A 24,420-nucleotide genomic window follows, 5' to 3' on the forward strand; every position below is an offset into this window, starting at 1 on the left:
ATGATAGTTACAACGAAGTTATGCTGCACTGAGTACTGAAACTAGACCAGGTACTGAAACTTGAACAAACTAATCTTTCATGTGAATATATTATCATGATTTGCCACAATTTAGGTGTAACTGACAATCCTATAAACCTTGTCAACATGATGCACTAGCACTAGTGTTACTAGTTCCTTTTCTCTTCATGTTGTACTGCTCCTGCAATGTTATAGTCACTTGTGCCTTGCTATTCATTATTCGATGTTACTTTCTCATCAACCCTCCTTTGTAATTGGCTCGTATAGAATTTTTTTTAGTCACGCATGTTTTATTTTGTTGTTTTAGATGGTGTTGCTCCAGTCAATCAGGCTGGCATTGACCACAACAAAAACTGATCGATGCACTGCTGCTAAGCTAAAGGTGAATAGAGTTGCAGCACACTATCTGTATTCGTAGTTCTTATTAATTTGGGATGGATAAGCTAAAGGTGAATAGAGTTGCAGCACACTACCCGTAGAACTCTGACTTTTTGGGGGGTTGCAGTCTAACCTGGAGAATACGGTGGGCGTCTGACCATAGCCAGCAAGGACGTGCATGTGCTCGTTACGCCCGCCAGCGGCCTTGCATGATCCTTGCCAGTATGCACGGTGAGCTCCCCATCAAGACTTCAATCCCCGAATTCCGCCTTCACTAGAGTGGCTTATACTACCTAGAATTTTAAGGAGTCAGTGTTTAAGGTCTTGCTACTTCAAAGATTTAAGCTGACGGTGAGAACAAAAATAGGCTTCCAAAGTGAATACTGGATATGTCATGCATGCTACTGTTATGTTACTTTCCTAGAAGGTGCATGTTCCTTTCTTCGAAACTAAGATATGATGTATTTAATAGAATTTATTGAATGCTTTTCTTTTAAAACTAGCAAGGTGGCCCTCGCAAATGCGAGGGCATCATTGTAGTGCTTGTGTGAAAAAATATGTCTATGTTATGTTTATCATCTTTAATGTGTAATGATTTTTTGAATAGAAGCAAAATAGTTTGTTCACGATGCAACTAATAGAAAATAGCTTATTATATGTTGATAGTTAGACAACTAAATGATGAGTTTATTGATCTGCGTGGAATTTTCTTGGTCTCATTTGCTTTACCCGTTTAAAATACATGACACTTACTTCAGTTGTTTTACCAATAAATAGCAAGAAACCGATCCGCCAGACTCTTAATCTAAAAAAATGTGTGTACCATCGCTGACGTGCTAGAATTTTACTTTTTAATCTCAGTTCAGACTAATATCACCGGTTTATATTTTCAGCATATATGGATTAATCTAGTGCATTTAAAAACATCCTTATATTGTTTTTTATTATAGAATCCTAGCTCATAATAGTAAATTAACTATCAGAATATTGTCATCTTTGTATACTCGCCGATCTTCAAGCGCGGAAAAACTTATGTCCGTCTCATACGTGGCGTAAGAACCAGTTTAGTTGTTTTATCAAAAATTGGCATGAAACCGATCCGCCAGACTCTGAGTCTAAATTTTTTTGTGTACCATCGCTTACGTGCTAGAATTTTATTTTTTAATCTCAGACATTCAGATTAATATCACCGGTTTATATTTTCACCATATATGGATTAATCTAGTGCATTGAAAAACATCCTTATATTATTTTCTATTAGAGAATCCTAGCTCATAGTAGTAAACTAATTATCAGAATATAGTCGTCTTTGTAAACTCACCGATCTTCAAGATCCACAAAAGCTAGGGTGAATGCGTTAAAGTTGATGATTCTTGAAAAATATGTAGTATTGTTTTTTTGGAAAAATTATCATTTCCTGATTTTATTAATAAAATCACGGTACGTAGGTTCAAAACATGAAAAGAAATCTAGAAAAAATATTTAGTTGCCCACAGATTGATTTTGTATTCTCCTACGCACTCATAAAATATATATACTCAAACTGCCATATGTACACCCACGTTCAAGCCAACTTGGTATTGTACCTTATTTTTGGTAAAAACCAAGATAGGATGATAATGACACGATCAGCTTTGCCTTAGCGTGGTACGGTCAGCTAGCTAAGCCAACCTTCGGTGATCTATCTATTGTATCGTGTGAAAAAGGGACAACTCCTTTTGGTAAAGAAAATTGTAGTCTCATAATTGATCGTGTCAACTGGACTGCTCTCCGGTTACCTAACTATTATCATTTGTTAAATCCTAGCCATGAATTTTAGATCTAACTACTGAAATAATTTAAGTGATGTGGATCAACCTAATGTCTTTATTTTAGTTTCGAATTTTGCTTTTAGTATATAATAGATACGTGTCAAACAGAACACCTCGTTTTCGAGAACCAACCTGAGGTTGGGTGGTTAGGAGGATGGTTGTACCAGCCCACCAGAGTTCAAACCCCAGGTTTGACATCTGTGTGTCTCATAAAGGCGGAATATTCATTCAGTGGGAGGCGACGTTCCCGTCGACAGCGAGGCGCCTGTGGTGACTTCGTCAATTTCAAGATCCAATCCGCCGGCTCAGTCTTCCGGAGGTGCTCATAGGGGTAGGGTGTGCGTGTGTGTGCGTTCATAGGGGTGAGTATATGCGCGTGTATGTGAGCGTCTGCGTTTGTACTGTGTTTCTTAAAAAAAAAACACCTCGTTTTCACAACAAACAATGTTCATTAAATTCAGACTGTAATTTTTAGATGTGACCATCAAATATAATTAAGGTGAGATTAATGTGGCGTCTCCATAATACATCTGTATATCTATTCCTGAGCGGACTTACTATTTTTAGGAGGTAAGATAGCTAAATAGTGTACACTTTTTTTTTTCTAAACATGCTAGCGTGTTCCTAGTGTACGTTTAATTTTTTAAGAAGACTCTGGCCTATTTGCACGGGATTTGTTTCCTTGTTTTATTTTGGCTTTCCATCTATACTCAATCACGGAGGAGAGGCCGTTTAGTTTTTTAATCATGAATCAAACCAGAAGTCATAATGCCATACATCTTCCCACACAACAGGGCCGGTCCATACATATTCAGGGCCCTGGGGCGGGACAAAAAAATAGGCCCTTGTTGACTAAAAAAAGTTCAGAATGCATTAAGTTTCAAAAGCAACCCAATACATAACTTATATCGATGGTCTTTAAACTACAAAACTCTCAAGTTATATACAGTACGTATTTGTAACATTCCAGGAAAACGTATAATGATAGAAGAAATACAATGTAGCTCTACAAAAGATCGATCAGATCGATCTTCTAAGTTCTAGAAAGTGACCATCATTTCATCAATTAATCTGCAAAACAAAACAACCTTGTCATAACTGGTTGCAAGTTGCAACTTAACACTTTAGCGCTGCCTTGAGAATGTTTCTAGTGAATGAGAAATTACATCAGTTTCTATTCCCTTCAATCTGATATGTTCACCATAATAAATTTCTCGAAAGATTCCTGTACAAGGCACAGTACATCAAATTTAGCACTTGTTTAGTATGAAGTAGTTTATACTATGGTGATCAAATCTTGGAGAACTTACATAAGCTTAAATGCTCCTCAATCTGCAATGTTCTTCATGACCTTTATCCACCGGAATAAAACTTCCTCGAAGAATCCTTCCTAAATGCGCCACACAGCCTCGACAGAATCCGCGGGCAAACTGACATCACAGCACGAAGACAAAAGGGAAAATCGCTCGCTGATTCCCCTTCCATCTTCTCCAAATTTTCTCACAGCTGTGTCTCCTCATGCTTAGATCAAATTGGACCTTGAAAAGCTCAAGAACGAGACTAAGAAAAGAAGAATGGAAGAATGAAAAATTGGAGCCAAGGATCCGTGCTACTTAATAGTTTGAGCCACAGGAAGGAATGAGCAGGGACGTACCATCTCTCACTTTTGATGTGGCCCTCTTCTTGAAGATGGAAAGTGAGGTGATTGGGGCACCAAATAGCACCATTTTCCCCATCAATGGATACGGAGAATCAGCGACCTCGGAATAAGAAAGGGAAGAGCAGGATTTGATGCGGCGGCGCCGTTATGATTGGAGAATTTGAAGAGTGCTGGGAGGAGGCGAGTCAACCACTCGACTCCGGAGGAGAAGAGAACGATGTCGTTATGAGTGATTTTTTTTCTCGAAAAATAACGATGCATTGTTTGGCGTGTTGGACTACTACCTGGGTTGGGGCCCTTGCCTCTCGAGGGCCCAGGGCGGTCGCCCCGTTGCCCCGCCTTATGGGCCGGCCCTGCCACACAACCTTTTATAGGTGATCGCGTCAAGCGGGACGGTGCAGTTACGTAACTATTAATATATTGTTAAATCCTAGCCACACGTTTTACATCTAACAATTACAATAATTTAAGTGATGTGGATTAACGTGATGTCTCTATTTTAGTTTCGTATTTTGCTTTTAGTATATAATAGATAGATGATATGATGTATGAGTGTTGACCAGTCACTTGTATATAATTTTTTGTTAGGCTTGCAGGTTGTTAATGAAGATGGATGCAGAGTGAAGTGCGAACAGCCATTTACAGATTCAGATTTAGAAGAACTCCAGGTAATTTTGAGCAAAATCATTAGTTGTTTGACCTAATTCATCATTCTTCCGACGTGCTACAGTAGTAGGGCAAGTGGGCATTATTAATGATGTCCTCTTTATGCATTTTAATAACGATAACATGTAGTGCAACTTTCATTTCCATTTCTCAAATTAGTTGTCTTATTTTAGTACCCGGAACACTCGAATTGGTAAGACGTACGTTATTTTTTCACTGTCTAGATGCTGCAGGCAAATAAGTGGGACCGACACTCAGTGTCTTAAACCAGCCGTACACTTCCGTTAAGAAAATGTTGCGCGAGAGCCTTAAGACCGTTTAATCGTATGTATCATGTCTTTGCTATTTTGGCTGTTGCAAACATCTCAAAGAGCTATTGTTCTGAACGACGTCGCTTTCCTTCCAACACTATACAAAAACGTCGCATAAGAGCTATTGCCCCGGAAAACTCAGGCATAGGATCTATTAAGGAAAGCACAATTTAACGAAGTCCATGATTGTAGAGTCGCTTTAATTTGCCCCTAAATACTTATTCAACTCATAGAAACTTAAGCCTTGCGACCGTGCCTCCAATTTCATAACCCACTTTGCTAATAAAGCAATTTTACGTGTGTCAAACTTGCTATCCAAAATGGCCAAACCACCAACACACGTAAGCGGCATATCGAATTTTCTCTTCTTTCATTTTAGACCATGAATTTCCCCTTTTCAATAACGACATAAAAAAAGAACTTTATACGTCATGATGTTGTGGTGCAATATATCACTAATCACCCTACAAACTAAACGTGTATGTACTGCCCTCCTCCAGATCAAGCACATCATGCGGCCTGAACTTGTAGTCGACATCACGGTGTTGCTTCCCGCCAAGCAAGCTCCTCTCCTGATCTTCCTCCTCCCCCAAATCACCACCTCCAGTCTGACCCCGTGGGTGCCGCTGGTATCTCCTCAGCGCCTCCAGCCTCTCCGCGACCTCCTTCATCCCCGGCCGCTCCTCGCCGTTCATGCTGACACACCTCACCACAAGGTGTGTGACCTCTTCCAATGCCTCAGGTCCCATATCCTTCCTCACCTTGTCGTCCATAAGCTCGTCATGCCGGCCAGCCTTCACGGCCATCACAAAGCGTGACACAAGGCTCCTATCCTGCTCCGGACCCTCGAAGGAGAGAACCTTCTTCCTGGTCAACAGCTCCAACAGCACGACTCCAAAGCTGTACACGTCGCTCTTGTCGGTCAGCTGACAAGTCATGAGGTATTCAGGGTCTAGGTACCCGCAGGTGCCCTGCACCAGAGTGGCGATCTCGGCCTCATCGCTTGGAGCCAGCTTCGACGCCCCAAAGTCCGTTACTTTTGCGGTGAGGCTGCCATCGAGTAGGATGTTAGCCGTCTTGACGTCACCGTGGAGGATCGGTGGCGAGGCAGATGAGTGCATGTAGGACAGAGCCTCTGCGGACTCTGCCGCGATGCGAAGACGGGTATCCAAGGCCGTGTCAGCGTTAAGGCCCTTGCCTCCATGGATGTACTGGTAGAGGGTGCCGTTTGAGACGTACTCGTACACCAACATTGGCACCTCCACCTCCAGGCAGCAGCCGAGCAGCTTGACGACGTTCCGGTGGTTGATCTGGGAGAGGATGAGCATCTCCCTGGCGAACTCCTTGGTCTCGGCCTCCTCCATCATCTTGGACTTCTTGATGGCCACCACCGAACTGTCCGCGAGGACACCTCTGTAGACGATGCCGTGGCCGCCGCGGCCAAGGATCTGGTCGGCGGCGAAGTTGTTGGTGGCCTTCTTGAGCTCTTCGGCGGAGAATATCTTGAACCCGCCGGTGGCATCTCCGGCAGCTCTACTGTAGGACCGCATCTGCTGCTGCAGGATGACGCCTCCGTTGTGCTCGAAGAACCTCTGCTTTGTTCTGATGAGCTTGCTCTTCTGCAGCCACAGGCTGAGACAGCAGAGCATGGATCCTAACAAGATTAGTCCCACGCCGCTTCCTGAAATTGCATACAGCTTAGTTTTTTTTTCCGATAAATGCATAAAGCTTAGTTAGATTCACTAGAAGAAATTGCAGAAACGAAGTGGGCTACCAGTTCATGAGACTATCGATGTAAATGGAGTATTATGTATACCTGTAAGGGCTTTCAGAGCTACGGTGAACTTGTCCTTCGGCCGGCAGCCATTCTTGGTGGTAGCGTCTCCGTTAGTGCCCGGAGGGCATATGCATACATGTCTCCCCGGCATGTTCATGCAGAGTCCGTAGCACGGGTGTTCGTCCTTGAGTTGGCATTCGTCGATGTCTTCAGTTTGCAAAGCAATTTCAACATTGATCGTCAGACCTCGATCGCCATTGGTATATTTCACCAATGTAGTACTAACAGAGCACTGAAATTCAGTATTGGGTCACGGCGTTTGTACCTGTGCATCCACCGTCGAGGTAGGGGTTGCCTTCGTAGCCTTTGGAGCAGTTGCACCGGTACCCAGCGCCGTTGGTGGAGTCGACGCACTCGCTGTCCGCGCTCCGGCACGCGAAGTCCGTCGCGTTTCGCCTCGCAGCGCTGCAGGTGGCGACGTTTCTGACGGCCCAGTCGAGCACGACGGGCACGTCGAAATCGTCGGTGCGGTTGAGAAAGACGCGGTCGCTGTATCTGAACCACTCCGTCTCGACGAGGAACACGTAGTGGCAGGTCGTGGCGTTGGTGCCGAATGTGGGGTCGTCCTGCGGGAAGTTGCGCTGGTGCGGCTCGAAGAAGCTGACCCCAGAGGGGATCGAGCTCTGGCAGCACCCGACGCCGGTGCACAGGCCCGGCATGGCGTACTGCGACGGACGGCACACGGACATGCATCCGCTGACATAGTATCCTTGGGCGTCGACGAAGAAGCCAAGGTTGGGGCAGCCAAGCGCCACGAGGCGGTTCTTGGTGGAGGAGAAGATGTAGGGACTGGTGCCGAGGGACATGTAGGAGGTGTTGTTGTTCCGCTCCACGAAGCCGCCCGAGGAGTTGAAGCACTCGCGCGTCGCGTTCAGGTAGGCCCGGGTCTCGCCGGACGCCAGGGATAGCGCGGCGAGGCGGTGGTTGTAGCCGAAGATGGTGAGGCGAGGAGGGGAAGGGCCGGAGTCGTCGCACTCGAGCTGGAAGCCCTGCAGGCCGTCGTCGCGGTAGCAGCCGGCACCGATGCCGAAGGGGTAGGGGACGGTGATGTTGCCGCACCGGTCGCGGCACCCCGGCCGCGCCAATGCCGGTTGCTGCTGAGCCGACGCGATTGCCACCAGCGAATGCAGCACGATCAGAAGCAGGACGGTGTTGATTGCCATTCTTGACATGTTCTGCTCCGGTTGCATTCTCTGCTTCGATATATACACACGGAGCGGGTTCGGTTGATGGTAGATGCATGTTGTGAACGCGACCAAGTATTATCTGAAGAAGCATGGAAGGAAGCATATGCATGAAAGCAGGTTTGACCTGGCTGGTCATCCATGGCAGCCTCACGCGCCAAGTGGCCAGGTGGATCAATATAGAATTGCTTGTTGGCCAATTATCCATGTGACCTTGCCACTGATTTGCTTCAAGAATCTGCAACTAATTCATACACGCGAAGTAGGAGTACTATACTGGTTTAACAGCTTGTGTGGAACTCTTATTCCTTCTCAGAATTGAATGCCGCGAAGAGCCCATTTCTTTTCGAGAAACTGTTCTTTTGGTTGAGAAATTGGAATCATTGCTTAGCAGGAGAGTTTTATTTACATCGACAGTACTTAAAGGAGGAATTAGCCAAGTTCAATTCCGAACGTCCACTTAAGAGTTCGCAATCTGCGTGCAGTAGACGACGACACATCCTGCACGAGGTATGTCTAGGATGAGTAATGCCCTGTCGTGTGATCCGTCTAGGATAACTTTGATATCGACAATTGGTGCGGCTACTGATGGACTCGTGCGGTCGTGCGAGACCAAGTCCAGGCCAGTGGACGCGCTGCCTACGGCGGCCTGTGTGGGCGTGCAGCTTCCGGTCAGCCTCAGACAGAGTCGTCTTCTTTCGGAACCGCTACGAAAAAGAGTCCTCTTCTTTCCAACCAAGCCACCGGTACGTGCCTCCTCCGTCGCCCGTCGGCCGCTCCTCCGACCGGTCTGGGGTGAGTCTGAGTAGGATCCGGAGGTCCATCACCGTGTTGTACTGGGGCAGGTCTCCTGGCATACGTGTATATATTTATACATGCCTGTACACGTAGCCTCCAAAAGTTGAATCAACAGACACAATACGGCCTGGCGGCACGATTCTCTTTGTTGCGTTCTAATCGATCAGATCGCCGGAATTCATAACTAGGCGCCGGAGAATCCATGGACCAAACTGATGCCGTCGTGGTCGCCGGGGACGCTCCAGCGTCAAGCACATCGTGCGATCGGACCGAGCTTCCTGTCGATCTGCTCGTTCGTACCCTCGGCACCATATATGCAGATCAAGGACCTGTGCTCACCCTGCCTCCTCTACTCCGCGGCCGACCATGACGACGGCACAGCCACGCTGCACCACCTGTCTACGGACAAGCTCCGTGAGGAAGAAGACGACAACAACAGAGATTTCGATGAGATACTGGAATGGGTAATGGTGGCGAAAGACATAGAGGCAGAGGAGGACGAGGAGGAAATAGAATCAGCAGCGGAAGTGGTGAACAAGGATTGCGATGTTGCGACAGAAATAAAGGAGGAAGAAGTGTATAATGTAGATGTGCAAGTGGAAGATAAGTGGGATGAAAAGGAAGAGAAGGAGCGTGTGACAGCCAACTTTTGTGTCTACAAAATTGATTTTGTTGAACAGAAACTTGCCAGAGTAAACAACCTCCAAGATCACACGTTGTTTACAGGTTTCAACACTTCATTTTTGCTTCCGGCGAAGGACTTCCCCACATTAATACCAAACAGCATCTACCATGCGGATGACTTGAATCTTAATACTTTCTCCAAGAGATTTTCAGATCGGCAGGTTTTGAATGATAAGGGCCTTCGGCAAGCTTTTATCTTTAACATGGAAGATAGTAGTTTCACTAATATATTGCCTCCTACTTCATCAAGATTGAATTGGCCCCCACCAGTTTGGATCCAGCCATCACAATCTTGAGTTCAGAGAATAAACTATGCACCTAAGATGTGGGATTTCATCAATTTGGAATGTTCTAAAGTTAGTCAATCAGACCTTGCTATGGGTATAGTGAAATGAAGATTTCCTATTTCCCTTCTTTCGTGTCTGCTGTTATTTTGCATAGTTAATACGTACTGTATAGTTTGGTTGTAGTTATTTATATTATCTCTACTTATGAACACATATTTAGGATGCATAACCTTTGATTAAGTATGTTGAGAATGATCCACAAATGTCTGATATTCTCGTGTTCTTTAGACGGGCGTGCTTCACCAATAAATGTTATATATTTTCTCTGGTGATATTTCATTTACCAGAAAGTATGCAATCTTGACTCACTAACCAATATATATGATTTCGTGTGACACTTCACTATCACCTGTGATCACTAATAAAGAAATGTCGTATAAAAATGAATCAAGAGGGTACAATGTTACAACAAACACAGGTCCTACTCAAACTGACATGATCAAGTGGTCAAATGGTACACAGAAGGAGTTTGATTTGTTAGCCTAAAAAAATAACAGTAAGGGTAAATGTATCGAAGAACAAGAAAACCTTTTGCTTTAGGCAGCACAAGTTGAGTGGGGTTTGAATCATCCTAATATTATTACTTTTCATGGCAAAAATTGTTTATGTGTGTTAGACTATTAGTGATATAGATCCATTAGCTAGCACTTTTCAACTTTGGAGATCTGGGAGAGCGGAATGAGCCGAATGAGCGATCTGGGAGATCCTGGCGACCCACCGCCGGCCGCGGCGGTCTAACCCTAGCGCTGATGGCACAGAATAGGTTCTCCTTGCTGCATGCGATGCCGGAGGTGGATGCTGTGGAGGTGGATGATGTGGAGGCGACCGGCATGGAGGCTCATGTGGCTGTTCAGGTTGCGGAGGAGGCCATTGTGGATTACCCCTCACAGCCGTGCTCGCCGGAGGTGCGGCGTCCCTTTAATCAGATGAAGAGCTCCTTGCAGAGGGGCGGACGTGGGATTTCCATCTCCGTTGTCGCGCTTCTGGGAACGTTGCTCCACTCCGGGTTCGGTGGCGCCAGGTAAGGCTGCTAATGGTTCAAGTGTATGCAGGTCGCTGTCCTCATTTTCTCCGGCCATGGCGCGGAGAGCGGCTCGAGGTGGAGGGAGCTCGACGTCGGCCTCTCCGACAGGGCTTTGCATGTCTCGCCCTCCTCGGGTCGGTAGCTGGCGAGGGCCTCTTTCACACAGTCGTGTGACGCCTCTACCGGTTCTAGGGTTCTTCCTCGATGAAGCAGGCGCCACGCATTCTCCGTCGTCTTCCACCGCGGCGTCCTCTCCGCTAAGCCCCGCTGCGGCTGCCTTTTCAAGTTCGCCTACAGTTACGCGGCTTGGGAGACGAGCGCCAATCCGCTCGCGGATTCTGCCGCGCTTGCAGGATTGCATGCACGCGCTGGGCCCGTCAGGGACGACGTGGACCTGGCTGTGCCGGTTTGGTGGGCCCACTTGAGGCAGAAGCGACGTAGGTTTCATCGTTTCCTTCGCGTCCAGCCTCCACCCCGTACCCAGCCTCCTCAGGTTCCCATGTCGACGTGGCTCTTTTGCACTCGCACCGAGGAAAGCGCAGTTTTGCACTCGCACCTCTTCCTCCGGGATCTCACACGATTCTTGTCATGGTGCACCGATCTTACTAGTGGTGCATTCACGCATAGCAAAAGGGTGGAGGCGATGTGAACGCTCGCCCACCCGAGCGCACCTTGTCGCGGGTACGTGCCCGGGAGTGTAGCTGTGTCCGTATGTACAACAATACATGGTTGCTTTGCATATAAGAAGAGCACACGCATGCAAATGCAAATTGAGCGCCAACACAAAACTTGAAGGGAAAAAAGAGGCGGGAAGAGCTAAAGTAGACGGAAGAAAAGAAAAGGAAAACCGCAGAAAGGACCTACCGTGGGCCGTAGCCCACAGGCCTGGAAGTTGGAAACCAGACGCGATCCCCTCCTCTCGCCGGCGCCGCCCCGTCTCCCCCTGCTCCTCCGCCGTTCCCTCCTCCTTCCACCCCCAGTTCCACCTGCTTCCGAGCCAGAGCAAAGACTCGACGACGCGGAGCAAAGACTCCCAGACCCAACGCGATCCCCTTCTCTCGCCGGCGCCGCCCCGTCTCCACCCTGCTCCGGCCCGCATCTCCTCCGGCGACGCGGCCGGCTGGCTCGCCGACGCCCGCGTGCATCAATGCGCGCGGCGTCGTCGAGCTGGCGGGACCGGGTCGCACATCTCGGCCGTGGGCATTCGGAGGAGCTCCACGCCGGCGAGCTAGCGCTTGGCCACCAGGACGCGCTGCGGCGGCGTCGCGGGGCACGGAGAGACGTCGTCCACGACGCGCTCCGAGGAACCAGTGGAGGACGTGGCGCCGTTGTTCGCTGGTATCCAGAATTGCCCACCGATTCCGCCGCCGCTCCTCACCAGAATCCTCCGCGCGCTGCTCAACTGCCCGGCGGCCGGCGTCTTTGCAAGAGGCCGTGGTCGCGCAGGATCTGCAGAGGACGTATGCAGGAGGCGTCCCCCGAGCTACCGTCCAAAGGTCGTTCTTTATCTGTTCGTCCGCACTAGACCTCCATTAGCCCTGTTTAGCACTAGGCTTAATTAGAGTTCTTTTAGCATTAAGAGTCCTATTAGCGTTACGGTTAATTAGCTTAATAATCATCATTAGGCTTCCATTAGAGTCGTGTTTAGCAGCACTAGGCCTCCATTAGGCCTCACTAGCTTATCTGTGCAATTAGCATGCATGGTCTGATTTGCTACATAAAATTGCCTTTCATTTTCAGTAGCATATTCAAAATGTATTGCAACATTTCAAAAATATGTCTGGGCTTAAACCACTGTTCAAAAACTAGGCCGATTCAGCGATTACTAGAACGATTAATCGTTACTAGGAGCCTGACTGTGTCGATTACCATTAATCTCTTGTGTTAATCCTTTAGCCCGATTAATCGTACCGAAAGTCCGATTACTAGGTATGTTCCCGATTAACTACTGCACTTGGTCAAAAAAGTTACAAACTTTTCAATGCATATAGCTAGTACAGGCGCTACCCCTCCCCAATAAAGTAGGTTTTGCAAAGCTCCCGCTTGATTGCAGCCTCCAACAGCTCGAATTCCGTTGTCGCCAACTAGTTCCTTGCCCTCCCAGACCAGTTACTCTTAGTTGCCTAGATACAGGAGCTCGACCACCTTGAGTAGCTCGTGCAGGAGCTCAAGGGCGCCTTCTATAGGTTAGGTGGTTGAGGTGTAAGAGGGGACCTACCCTAGGTAGGTGGTGGGAGAAGATAAACTTCAGAGGTGAGAGGATAAGAAGTGGAAAGAAACGTGGCTTCGACTAGTGGATCCTGATTCGCTCGTGACCTTGAAGATTAGGTCACGGTGGAGAAGCATACATGTTTTTTCTGGGATTTTAGGCTATAGAGAAGTAGGACCAGACATATAGATGCTCATATACTATTATTTTTCTTATATAAACTGTTTTTTACGTGCTAATTTGTGTAGGTTACATCGATTAATAGCCGATCGATTAAATCAGTTAATCATCTGAATTCCGATTAATCGCTACTCCCAAGCTGACCGAGCAGTTAACTATTACCGATTTCCTTACCATTGGCTTAAACAGATCAACAAGAAAAATTCTTAATACCTCGCCAGACAGATCAACAATAATTGAGTCTTATTGCTTGCACTTCTTGTTCGCAGGACGTTGTCCCCAAGCCCCACCACTGCTACCTCGCTGCCGCCGGTCAGGACCTTGTCAACACCTAAAGGTCGTTTTTTTTTTTTGTTGCTTTGTTTGTCAGCATAGGGCCTCCATTTGCAGTACTCTCTTGATTTTGATTCACTGTCAATTTTATTATGTTGCAAAGTTCACTTATAATGTTTGCTATTGATTCTTTCTTCAGCACAGGGAGGACTGGATGTGTTGGACAAGTTCCTAGAGCATTACGTCCGCCGGTCCAGCGTCTTCTTGTACTCTGTCACCGCCGTCGTCTTCAAGGTCCTGCTCTTGTTCCGATTCCTCTTGTGTGGCTTTTGAACTCATGTTCGTCTTCTCTGCAGATTTTATTTCAGGAATAAATAGCCCCCTGTTCTTGCTTATGTGTAAATCTAATGCTGGGTGAGAAACAAACAGAAGATAGTTGTGTTTTGTCTACCATGTGTAAATTTAATGCGGCAAACTGCAATAATGATTTATAGAAGTTGTTATCTGTTTGCTAATAATTGTGTGTAGCGTGAGTTTTTTCGAAACATTGGTAGCACATGTTGACATGTTGTGAATAGTCAGTCGATGAGAGCATTTGTTAGAAGATCCTTCTATATTTAGTGTCCATGTGTATTATTGGTTAATTGATTAAACTACTAGTGTCCAGCCTCTATAAGTAAATCTGTTGCTCCTTTTTTTTAATCAGTTCGGATTGTCATACATATGAATGTAATGTTCTTGTTAAAAATCCTCTACTGCAGATTTCTAATATTTTTTGTACTTCACTTTTTATGTCACCCTATCGCCATGAATATGTATTGATTTATGCTTCTGTGCATATTTGTATGTATGCGGCCCTGGAAGTGGCCACAACTTGCTGGAGATGTAGCTGCTCGCACACATGACAAACCGTAGCGACCTTGTGATCAAAGGTTGATTTTTCCCTTGATCGAGCATGAATCTGGATTATCATTTTTGTAAGCCTGTTGCCAATGGATGCTCAAGTTTTAATGGCACCAGGGCCATTTTTCTTTTGCCAACTTGAATGTTCAGTATTGTTCACCTATGCTTATTACTGGGTAGTGTTTGCTGTGTACATCGAGTAACAATGCACCAAACAGTAGGGTTGTAGCATGTAAAGTCTCTTTCCATTTATTTGCGCACTATCATTTTACTCAAAACTGTTTATTTGTTTTGCTGTGCAATGCTTGCTTACTGTTTTCCATGAACTTGTACTTAATGGCATGAGCTAGACTATCTCTGCACCCTTTATGTCTTACACAGGGTACATGTCTACCTAATCTTTAATTTTGAAGAATACATATCTTTTTTCCTTTTTGAATAAGTTGATCCCAGTACATTTATCTATGCCAGCATTGGTTATTCCTTATTACGCTGTTACAGTTTAACTTCTGGCTCCCCATTAAGAGCAACTTTATTGATGAATTTTGTCATTTTCTTAAATCTGTGCAGGTTCAGATTGATGGTGAACAGAGTGGTTAAATGACTGAATGCTCAAACGTTTGTTGAGGCTTGAAAGCGTTTATTCTAGATTAGATATTGAGGTCCTCGATCAACCTGGGAGCTAGCATTTGGTATGTACAAAGCTTTACTTCATATTATTCTTCTTCCTGTGGTACCTCCCTAGCTAGCTGTCTATCCACACATCACAAACTTGCTACCTTGACTCATGGTCTCCTGCTGCACTACATTTGCACTCTTTGAGAATATTTGCCCATCTCATCTCTCATTTGCATTTGAATGTGTCGAGAATTTCTGGTGACATACGGTCTGTTTCATGTTGTGTGGCTTGTATTTTCGTTTTGATTCATTTTCTTTTGTTTTTGTTGATGCAGACGCAATCATGCGCAGACGCAGATGATTACATGTCCAGGAGCTTAACTCCGCGGCTACCTCGCCGCCACCGTCCAGTAGTTCATCAATATTAGCACCAAAAGGTTGGATTTTTTTCTTTGGTCGAGCTGGAATACATTGCTGCCATGTTAATCCAAGAGTGTTTGTGTGGTAGGATCTGCCCTGGTTTTATCGCCGATGACCCCCATATTGGTCTGTGGTGGCTGTTTAGTTGGTAGGTTTTAACTTACTAAGATGTTGATCTATGGTCATGTGCATCTTTGGATACACAGGTTGCTGGGGTCAATTCCATTATGTAAAACAAGAAAACTATGTTGCCAAGTATGTTTTATTCTCATATGAAAAGATGTATAAATGTGTCAGCATCATTTCCTCTAGATTGCCATTATTTGTAATTTAGTCGAATATTTTGTCCCAGGCTTGTAGTATGAAGAATTTGCCCTCCAGATTGTTATATACTGCTATTTTAGTTTAAGCAGACTGAATGTTTTACTGGAGAATCATCGAGTTCTTACTCGAGGGTCCCAGTAGTAGTTTTTTGATTGTTGTTTTTTTTATTTTAAGTATCTCAAGTATAGTTATTAAATTGGAATAACCTTGTTTAGTATTTGTGACTTGTTTGTTTAGTTATGGAAGGTGTGGATGATCTTCTCAACACTAGAAATATTAGCGACGTGCATTTGATTTTGAAATCTGGTTAGTTGGGTCATTTTTGGTCAGTTTGATTGGTAGATCAATAGAAGGGCGGGCCTGGTGCAGCGGTAGAGCCTCACCGCCTGTGACCGAGAGGTCCCAGGTTCGAGTCGCGGTCTCCTCACATTGCACTTCGTGAGGGTAAGGCTTGCCACTAACACCTTCCCCAGACCCCGCACAGTGCGGGAGCTCTCAGCACTGGGTACGTCCTTTTTTTTTTTGATTGGTAGATCAATAAAGTTTTTCGTAATTCAGGCTTTGTGTTTTGGTTGAAATATTTCACTTTTATTATTATGTATTTTTTTTCGAAATGGGGGAAATATCGCCCCACCTTCTGCATCCAAGGGATGCACACGGATTTTTTTTATTAGATTATTCACAACACCTTACAAGAGCAATGCAAAAGATCAAAACTCGAAGCCACCTCGCTAAACCTACAGAGGGATGAAGGGGGTGACAATTCACCAACTCACATCAACTAAAAACCAAATGCCTTCCTAGGCCGCCCAATAGCAGATGAGAAACACATCCAGTCAAGCAGACTCTCAGCATATGTCAACGCACACGCCATAGAAGTTGCTACCGCCGTCTTCCTCGATTCCATCTTCAAGAGAGATCATCGCATTGACCATGCTAGGCCTGCCATCGATGCCGCCACGGCGCCAGACGACTCCACCATCCTGCACGAGTCCATCACACTGCATTCATCCTGAGACACCACTGCACCATGCCACGGCGACTCGACGATGCCGACACAACAAAAGCACACTGCTCCACCTCAGCACCACCGACATCTGTTGTCTGCTCCAAAAACGATGCCTCCAACAGGGAGAACGGCGTTGCACGCCACCATCATCCGATCCGGGAGACCCGGGTCTAGGGTTTCCCCTGGAGCAGCCTAGGCGAAGAACGCAGACAGACAATGCCTTCAACAAGGTAACGACGAAACACGCCGCCATCATCCGCCATGAACGAAGTCCGGGCCGGCTTTCACCGGCAGCTGCGCCTCGCCATCGGGAGCTAGGCGACGGATCGCGAGATCCGCCATGGCTAGCCACACAACTAGCCGATCTCCTCCGGCGAGAGAGAAGACCACCACCACGATGCCACGGTCAGCGGCACCAGACACCCGCCACCTGCCACCAGGTCGACCCCGTCCCCGCCATCCAGGGCCGCCGCCCTTGGTGCTGTGGTCCCAGACCTTGAGGAGGAGCAGTACGAGATCCGTCCCCATCACCGCCTGCCCGGCGATGCCAAGGCGAGGAAGGAAGGAGAGGACCGCGCCGCCAGGTCGGGGCTGCGCCGCCGCCCCCATCCCTGCGATGAAGAGAGGAGAAAACGCGCCACCAGACCAGGGCCACGCCGCCGCCATCACCGCCCGCCCGGCGAGAGGGTCGCGCCGCCATCATCCACCAAGTGCTGGGGCCATCCCCCTAGTGCGGAGGCGATCCTCCATCCGCCGCACCAGGGGACCTTGCGAGGAACCCCGCCGCCCCCGTCATCGGCCGCGCCAGGCTTCGCCAGCGGCGGTCTCAGGGGACGACGAGGAGGGGAGGGGGGGAGGGGAAGTCGGCGGCGGTGGCTAGGGTTTCCGCCCCGACTCGCCATGGAGAGGGACGACCCGAGCGGCTCTTTCTATCTTATTCAAATTATTCTTATTCAAATTATTCTTTTTATTATTATGTATATAATGCGTAGAGAAACTTGATATTCTTTTTTGTCTCTTTTAAGACATGTAGGTACTACTGAAACTTACCCCCTGTTGTAGTAATAACATGGTAGATTACAGGGAGCTCATGAAACCTGGCTTCCGAGTTATCGCCAGGAGCAAGGAGATGGTGTCGTTGTCTGGAGCGCTGGTCTGAGGCAGGGGAAGGTAGCTTTGTGTATGTTCATCGTCTTGTATTTGAACTGAATATAGTTGTTATGCAAAATTTGATGACTTGTTTTCTGGCAGCGAATAGCGTACATGTCTTTTGTTTCGGCCCAGCTGCGGTTAGTTTGTGGTTGTGCAGCATCTGGCTAGTCCCTGTCCGTCCAACTGTGACTGAGTTTGGGGAGTTTACTTAGAGCATCTCCAGCCGCGTCCCCCAAACCGTCCCCCAAACCGCGCCGGATTGAGCGTTTGGGGGACGTGTTTTGTTCGTGCCGCGTTTGGGGGACGTTGCTCCCCAGCCGCGTCCCCCAAACGCCGCCCCCAAACATTTAAAATATTTTTTCTAACACAAACCATTTATATGAAATGTAGCATATGAAAAAAAATGTTTTCGAGGATTGTTTTCAAATTAAATTACAACAAACAATAAAACAAGTAATCAAATATAATGAAAAGGGCTAGATGATACATCAAGGTGCCACGGTATTTCCTTTGATCCTCCACAAATGCTCAACGAGATCAGCTTGAAGTTGCTCATGCACATTGCTGTCACGGATCTCTGCGTGCATGGCGAGAAAATCAGCAAAATCTGCAGGCAACTCATGATCAACCTCCGCGAGAGGGCCTTGACACTCATAGGGACCAACATGTGACCTAACATGATTCTTGTGGTCATCCTCGATGATCATGTTGTGCATGATCACACAAGCCTACATCACCTCCCACATTTGATCGTGAGACCAGCTTAGAGCAGGGTACCGGACAATGGCAAATTGTGCTTGAAGCACACCAAATGCCCGCTCGACATCCTTCCTGCAAGCCTCCTGTCGTGTAGCAAAGTGAGAATTCTTCAGACCTGATGGATTCGAGATTGTTTTGACAAAAGTGGCCCATTTTGGATATATACCATCGGCTAGATAATAGCCTTTGGTATATTGGTGGCCATTGATCTCATAGTTGCATGGTGGAGCATGCCCTTCAACTAGTCTGCTGAACACCGGAGACCGCTGCAACACGTTGATGTCATTGTGTGATCCCGCCATGCCAAAGAAAGAATGCCAAATCCACAGGTCATAATCTGCCACAGCTTCAAGCACCACACTGCAATATCCATGACGCCCTTTGTATATACCTTGCCAAGCAAATGGGCAGTTCTTCCATGCCGGGGCTTCGACTTCCTTCTTCCCGGCCTTGATCGTCCGCGGCGCGGCCTCTTCCTCTTCTCCGCCTCAGCGTCAAGCATGTCCTGGAGGGACGCGATGATCAGCAAATGCTCCCGCAGGTCGTCGTCGAACGCTTGCTCGTCCTCCGGCAGCGAGGGCAACCATCTCATCGTCGCTGTCCATGGCTAAACCAAAATCAATGGTTAAAATTGCGCCGAGGCGGACGACGCAACAAACAGCGACCAATCGCGCCTACCTGGCAAGTCGTCGAGCACCTTCTGTGCGCGGAGGTGGGGCGGATTTGACGGCGCGTTCTGGGACGCGCTGGCGACGCGGCGGCGGCGGCACGACCGGCGGGAGCCCCAGCCGCGACAACGGTGCCGACTCGCAGCACGGAGCGAGACGCCCAAACGGCCGGGAAATCCGGCGGCGGCGGTGGGGTGGGAGGCGCGGGAAGGAAGGAGCGACGAGAAAGAGGCGCGAACCAACGGTTTATGCAAATAGTCGCCGACATGTGGGAGCCCGCCTCGCTTTTCGTTGTGTCCGGCGTCCCCGGAGCGTCCCCGTGGGACGGGGACGGGCTCGGGGCGCCGGACACCGTATCGGGCCGCGCCGGACAAAAATGGGCTTTGGGGGACGCGGCTGGAACGTTTTTTTTGTCCGGCGCGCCCCAAATCCCTTTGGGGGACGCTTTGGGGGACGCGACTGGAGATGCTCTTACCTGGGTTGCAGTTGTGGACTGAGAAAGTGCTGGTTATACAGTACGTGCCAATAATGTAGGGATGTTTTTGGGTTTGCTGTAATATATATACATTGAGTGTGCATATGGTCCCCAGCTGATGAGGAATTTGTGATGGTGCAATATTTTGCTTTGTAATCTTGTGATGGAGCTGATTTGTGTATTTGGCTGCTCTAAGGATGCGTTTGTGGTATTCATTATTGTTACTCACTTTGTCTGTAAAAGCATGTCTTGACTTTGTCTAAATTTGGACGTACGTAGACACAAAATATATAGCGTTTAGATACGTCCAAAGTTGGACAAATCTGGGGCATCCTTTTATGGATGTATATGGAGGGAAATAGTATTTGGTTTTTGATGTGCAAGTAGAGAAAATACAGCGAGGGGCATGCCAAAAGTTTGAAATGATAAATGAACGTTTCCTTGGTCTTTTACGCGAGTAAGTAGGCATTTTTTGGGGACGAAAAGAAAGAGAGAGAAGTTGATGGCCGCGTTGATCGAGGAGCGAAAAGAAAAAGAAAGAGAAAAGACGGCCGAAACCGATCGTGGCCGCTTGTTCGCGGACACTGGTGGAGAAGAGGCCTAATGTCGCGGGTGGCCATCCGCGACAACGAAGGCGCGATAAAAGGTCTACCTTTTGTCGCGGGTCTCTTACCACCCGCGACATATGGTCGACCACGTGGCAGGCGCGGGGCGCGCAGGGGACAAACCCTTATGTCGTGGGCCGTATTACCACCCGCGGCAATAGGTCCTCTACGTGGCGCGCGCAGAAACCTGCTGCTTTAGGGTTTGGGGGGTGCAGCCCCCCCCCCCCGCCACCGCCCCTTTTATTCGAAATAAAAGTTGCATATATTTATACGCTACTAGAAGTTGTACACACGTTCATTTATATATAGATTGATCAACCAAATATTGGAAACAAAAGTCGATTCCCCTTACATATTCGTATAGATTCCCCTTACATATATATATACATGAGCTCACGACTACCGGGACTAATTAAACACCGGGAGAGGGAGAGGGAGAGCGCCTATTTGGACTAAACAAGCCGTTGTTGTCTATTACTTCTCTAATCAGAAGTCCCGCCACTTCCTCCGCAATTCCTAGTAGGCGTTCCTTTGGTTCGAGTGTGTCCCGCATGTAGTCGACCTATATAGGAAAATGAGATGAGTATGACTATATCAATGTTGATAACGAAATATTGACGAAAATAAATAAAGTTGTGAATGTTATTGCTTACGTTGAATTTATTATTGTTCTGCTTCTCAGTGGTTAACATGCGAATGGACTCGCAAACGTAGTATCCACATAGATTCGTCCATTGTGGCTGCTGGGCGCACGGTACAGTAGTAAATGTTAGCTTCTCTGCCCAGGTACCCTTAATGTTTTTCTTGAAAGCTTTCCAAGTGCCAGGCAAAAGAATGATTGAATGAGTGGATAATTAATTGATATCTCACGAAAGAGATAGCGCGGCGATGAAGGAAATTACACTTGGAGCAACTTCTGCAGATCGCGGAACCCGTCCAGGCCTCTACTCATTGGGTCCCTTACTTCAACTATTCCCTTATCAACTTGAATGTCTAGTAGAATCCAGTGGAAGCTGCACATGTTTATGTATATACGTCAGAAATTACACTTAACATCGAGTAAGCAAAATTGAATGTGCATAAAAGATCATTAAGACTCTCACTCGTAGTTGTAAGGAAACAATATTGAATCACAGAAACTTTGCTCCCCCAAAAACCTTAGTAGGTTTCCCCCCGTATCTGACCCGTTATGCTTTACCGTTTGAACATGTACTTTATCTGGGTCAACAAACCCAATATTGAAACTGCATTCATTGATCTTCAGTCTGCATAAGAGAACACATAAGATATAATGAGTATATGCAATGAAAACGAACATGAACTGAATGAAAATGAACTTAGATGTAGTTAACAACTTACAAGCAATAGCAGCTCATGAGAGATTTGTCGAGAGCTTCTAAATTGAATAACTGCCAGAGTTCATTCATCTCAATATGGATCTCCTCCTTTCGGTAGTAATATTCACGTGGGATCTTCGCCACGATGTACCTTTGGTTCTCCTTGCACGCATCAAGGTACCACTGATGCAAATTCCGCATATGCGTTGGCATTTTATGCAGCCGCTCTCTGCTGACCAAGTCGGCCCCGTAGACAAATGTAGGAGCTATGTCAGCAAAGGGTAGTGCAACATCTGCGGCACTCAGCAATTCCTCCACGGTACAGGACATCGAAGCCGCTAGCGCCTCAGCTTCTTCCATATTGAAACCTTCACCATGTTCCCGGTACAGCTTGGGAACATCAAACACTTTGAGTGTTGGGATCGATTGTTTGGCCTGTTCTCCGAGCAGGGGAACTCCCTTTCTTTTTTTGCCTTTTGTCGTTTGCTTGGGCGCCTTGAGGGGTGCACTTGTCTTCTTCCCGGCTGATGATTTGCTTGTGCTAGCACTATCCTTCTCCTTAGCCTTGCCATCCTCCTTCTTCATAGCCTTGTCATCCTCCTCATTCTTAGCCTTCTTGTCATCAATTACCCTCGCAAGGGTGCGTGTATAGTCATCCTTCTTCTCGTGTAAGTCATATTGCGATGGTGTGTTCAGAAAAGAAATAGCATATGCTTTTTGCTTCTCGGTGTATGGCTCTGGCGCTAGAGGTTTTGGCTTATGAAAATGATCATAGTTGTGTTTCGCAACAATGATCGCATTTTCCTCTTCAGTACGATCGTAAGGACGGGGGGGGGGAGGAACCTTTGGTACTTTTGGGAGGGGCGACATATTGCGGATAGGACTCTTGAAACGCTTCCGGGCGGGTGCATTCCGAGTCTTAGTGGGCGGAGGCGGCGGCGCTGGAGATGGAGATGGACTACGGATGTCGTGGTCGACGTCGTACCCATGGGGTGATGGTGGCGACATGTGATCAGTAGGAGGAGGTGATGGTGGCCTGCGATCACCTGGAGGAGGTGATGGTGACCTGAGACGACTGGTACTAGGGGCTACCCAGCCTGGCAGCTTGATATTCTTCTTTTCCCAAAGAATGATTTCTCCCAGCACGTCGATTGCAGAGCGGACTTCCAGGGCTTTCCAATATTCTAGCTCCCAAAATATAGATTTCTTCTTCCACATGGGCGCGTGTCCGTCGGCGTCTTTCGGAACAGGTTGACTGCCTGGACCCTTTCCAAAGATAACATTTAAATCCTTGACCATGTCAAATATATCAGCACCACTACGGGGGACAGGCTTCGGACGACGGTCTGCCTCGCCATCGAAATGCTTGCCTTTTTTCCTTAAGGGATGCTTGTGCGGAAGGAAACGACGATTGAACGGGTACACAACTTTTCTGCTTTTTCCCAAATATTTACTTTCAGTCTCATCTAAACAGTGTGTGCATGCATTGTATCCTTTGTTCGTCACGTCCTGAAATGTTACTAAGAGCAGGCCAATCATTGATGGTTACGAATAGCAACGCTCGTAGGTTAAATTCTTGCTCGGTGTGCTCATCCCACACACGTACACCTGGTTTGCCCCACAACTCCAAAAGTTCATCGACTAATGGCCTTAGGTACACATCAATGTCGTTGCCCGGTTGCTTTGGGCCTTGGATAAGCACTGGCATCATAATGAACTTCCGCTTCATGCACAACCAAGGAGGATGGTTGTAGATACATAGAGTCACGGGCCGGTGTCTTGTGGTCAGCAGCTCTGCTCCCCAAAAGGATTCATGCCATCTGTACTTAGACCAAAGTATAAGTTCATTGCCTCACCTGCAAAATCCGGGAACTCTCTCCCGATGTTTCTCCACTGCCGACCATCAGCGGGGTGCCTCAACATCGCGTCTTTCTTACATTCTTCCATGTGCCATCGCATCAACTTGGCATGCTCTTTATTTCTGAACAAACGTTTCAACCGTGGTATTATGGGAGCATACCACATCACCTTCGCAGGAACCCTCTTCCTGGGTGGCTCGCCCTCGACATCACCAGGGTCATCTTTTCTGATCTTATACCGCAATGCACCGCATATCGGGCATTTATTCAAATTCTCGTACTTCTCACCGCGGTAGAGGATACGATCATTAATGCATGCATGTATCTTACGCACATCTAATCCTAGAGGGCAGACAAGCTTCTTTGCTTCATATGTACTTATGGGCAATTCGTTATTTCTTGGAAACAGCTTCTTTAATATTATCATCAATTTTTCAAAACCCGAGTCAGTCACACCGACCTCTGCCTTCCATTTCAGCAATTCCAATATGCTACACAGCTTTCTCTGGCCCATCTTCACAACACTGGGTACAACAATTTGTGGTGGTCCTCTAACATCTTGTCAAACTGCAACCTCTCCTTATCCGTGCCACAGTCTCTTCTTGCATCAGAAATGGCCCGACGAAGATCATCATCAACAGGATCATCTGCTGCCTGTTCTTCACCTCCTTCTTCTTCATTGTCTTCCATTGCGGTATCATCGCATTCAGAGAACATAGATCGGTACTGGTCATCGTTATCTTCTTCTTCATCGCCGTCTTCCATCATAACCCCTTCTTCTCCGTGCTTGGTCCAAACATTATAGGCTGGACATGAATCCAAACCGAAGCAGGTGGCTCTTAATGTCTCTTGAGCAAGAGTAATCCTTCTCGTTCTTACATTTCAGACATGGACAACACATTAAACCTT

The 24,420-nt window shown here is 47.1% G+C and overlaps 1 protein-coding gene and 1 long non-coding RNA gene across 2 annotated transcripts; one reads left to right on the top strand and one right to left on the bottom strand.

Moving 5' to 3' along the window:
- Positions 1–5,310: 5,310 nt before the first annotated feature.
- LOC124688929 (wall-associated receptor kinase 1-like) lies at positions 5,311–7,846 on the bottom strand. Its single transcript, XM_047222549.1, has 4 exons — positions 7,488–7,846; positions 6,949–7,304; positions 6,663–6,830; positions 5,311–6,527 (listed from the first exon to the last, which is right to left on the bottom strand). Exons 1-4 carry the CDS (start codon positions 7,844–7,846, stop codon positions 5,311–5,313), a joined length of 2,100 nt encoding a protein of 699 aa, XP_047078505.1.
- Positions 7,847–13,598: 5,752 nt separating this feature from the next.
- On the top strand, positions 13,599–17,897 carry LOC124688930. The gene is made up of 4 exons (XR_006998672.1): positions 13,599–14,314; positions 14,856–14,977; positions 15,239–15,340; positions 17,740–17,897. It is a non-coding gene; the product is annotated as an uncharacterized LOC124688930 (long non-coding RNA).
- Positions 17,898–24,420: the final 6,523 nt, after the last annotated feature.

Source organism: Lolium rigidum, chromosome 2 (assembly GCF_022539505.1).
Source record: "Lolium rigidum isolate FL_2022 chromosome 2, APGP_CSIRO_Lrig_0.1, whole genome shotgun sequence".
Classification (NCBI taxonomy): Eukaryota; Viridiplantae; Streptophyta; class Magnoliopsida; order Poales; family Poaceae; genus Lolium; species Lolium rigidum.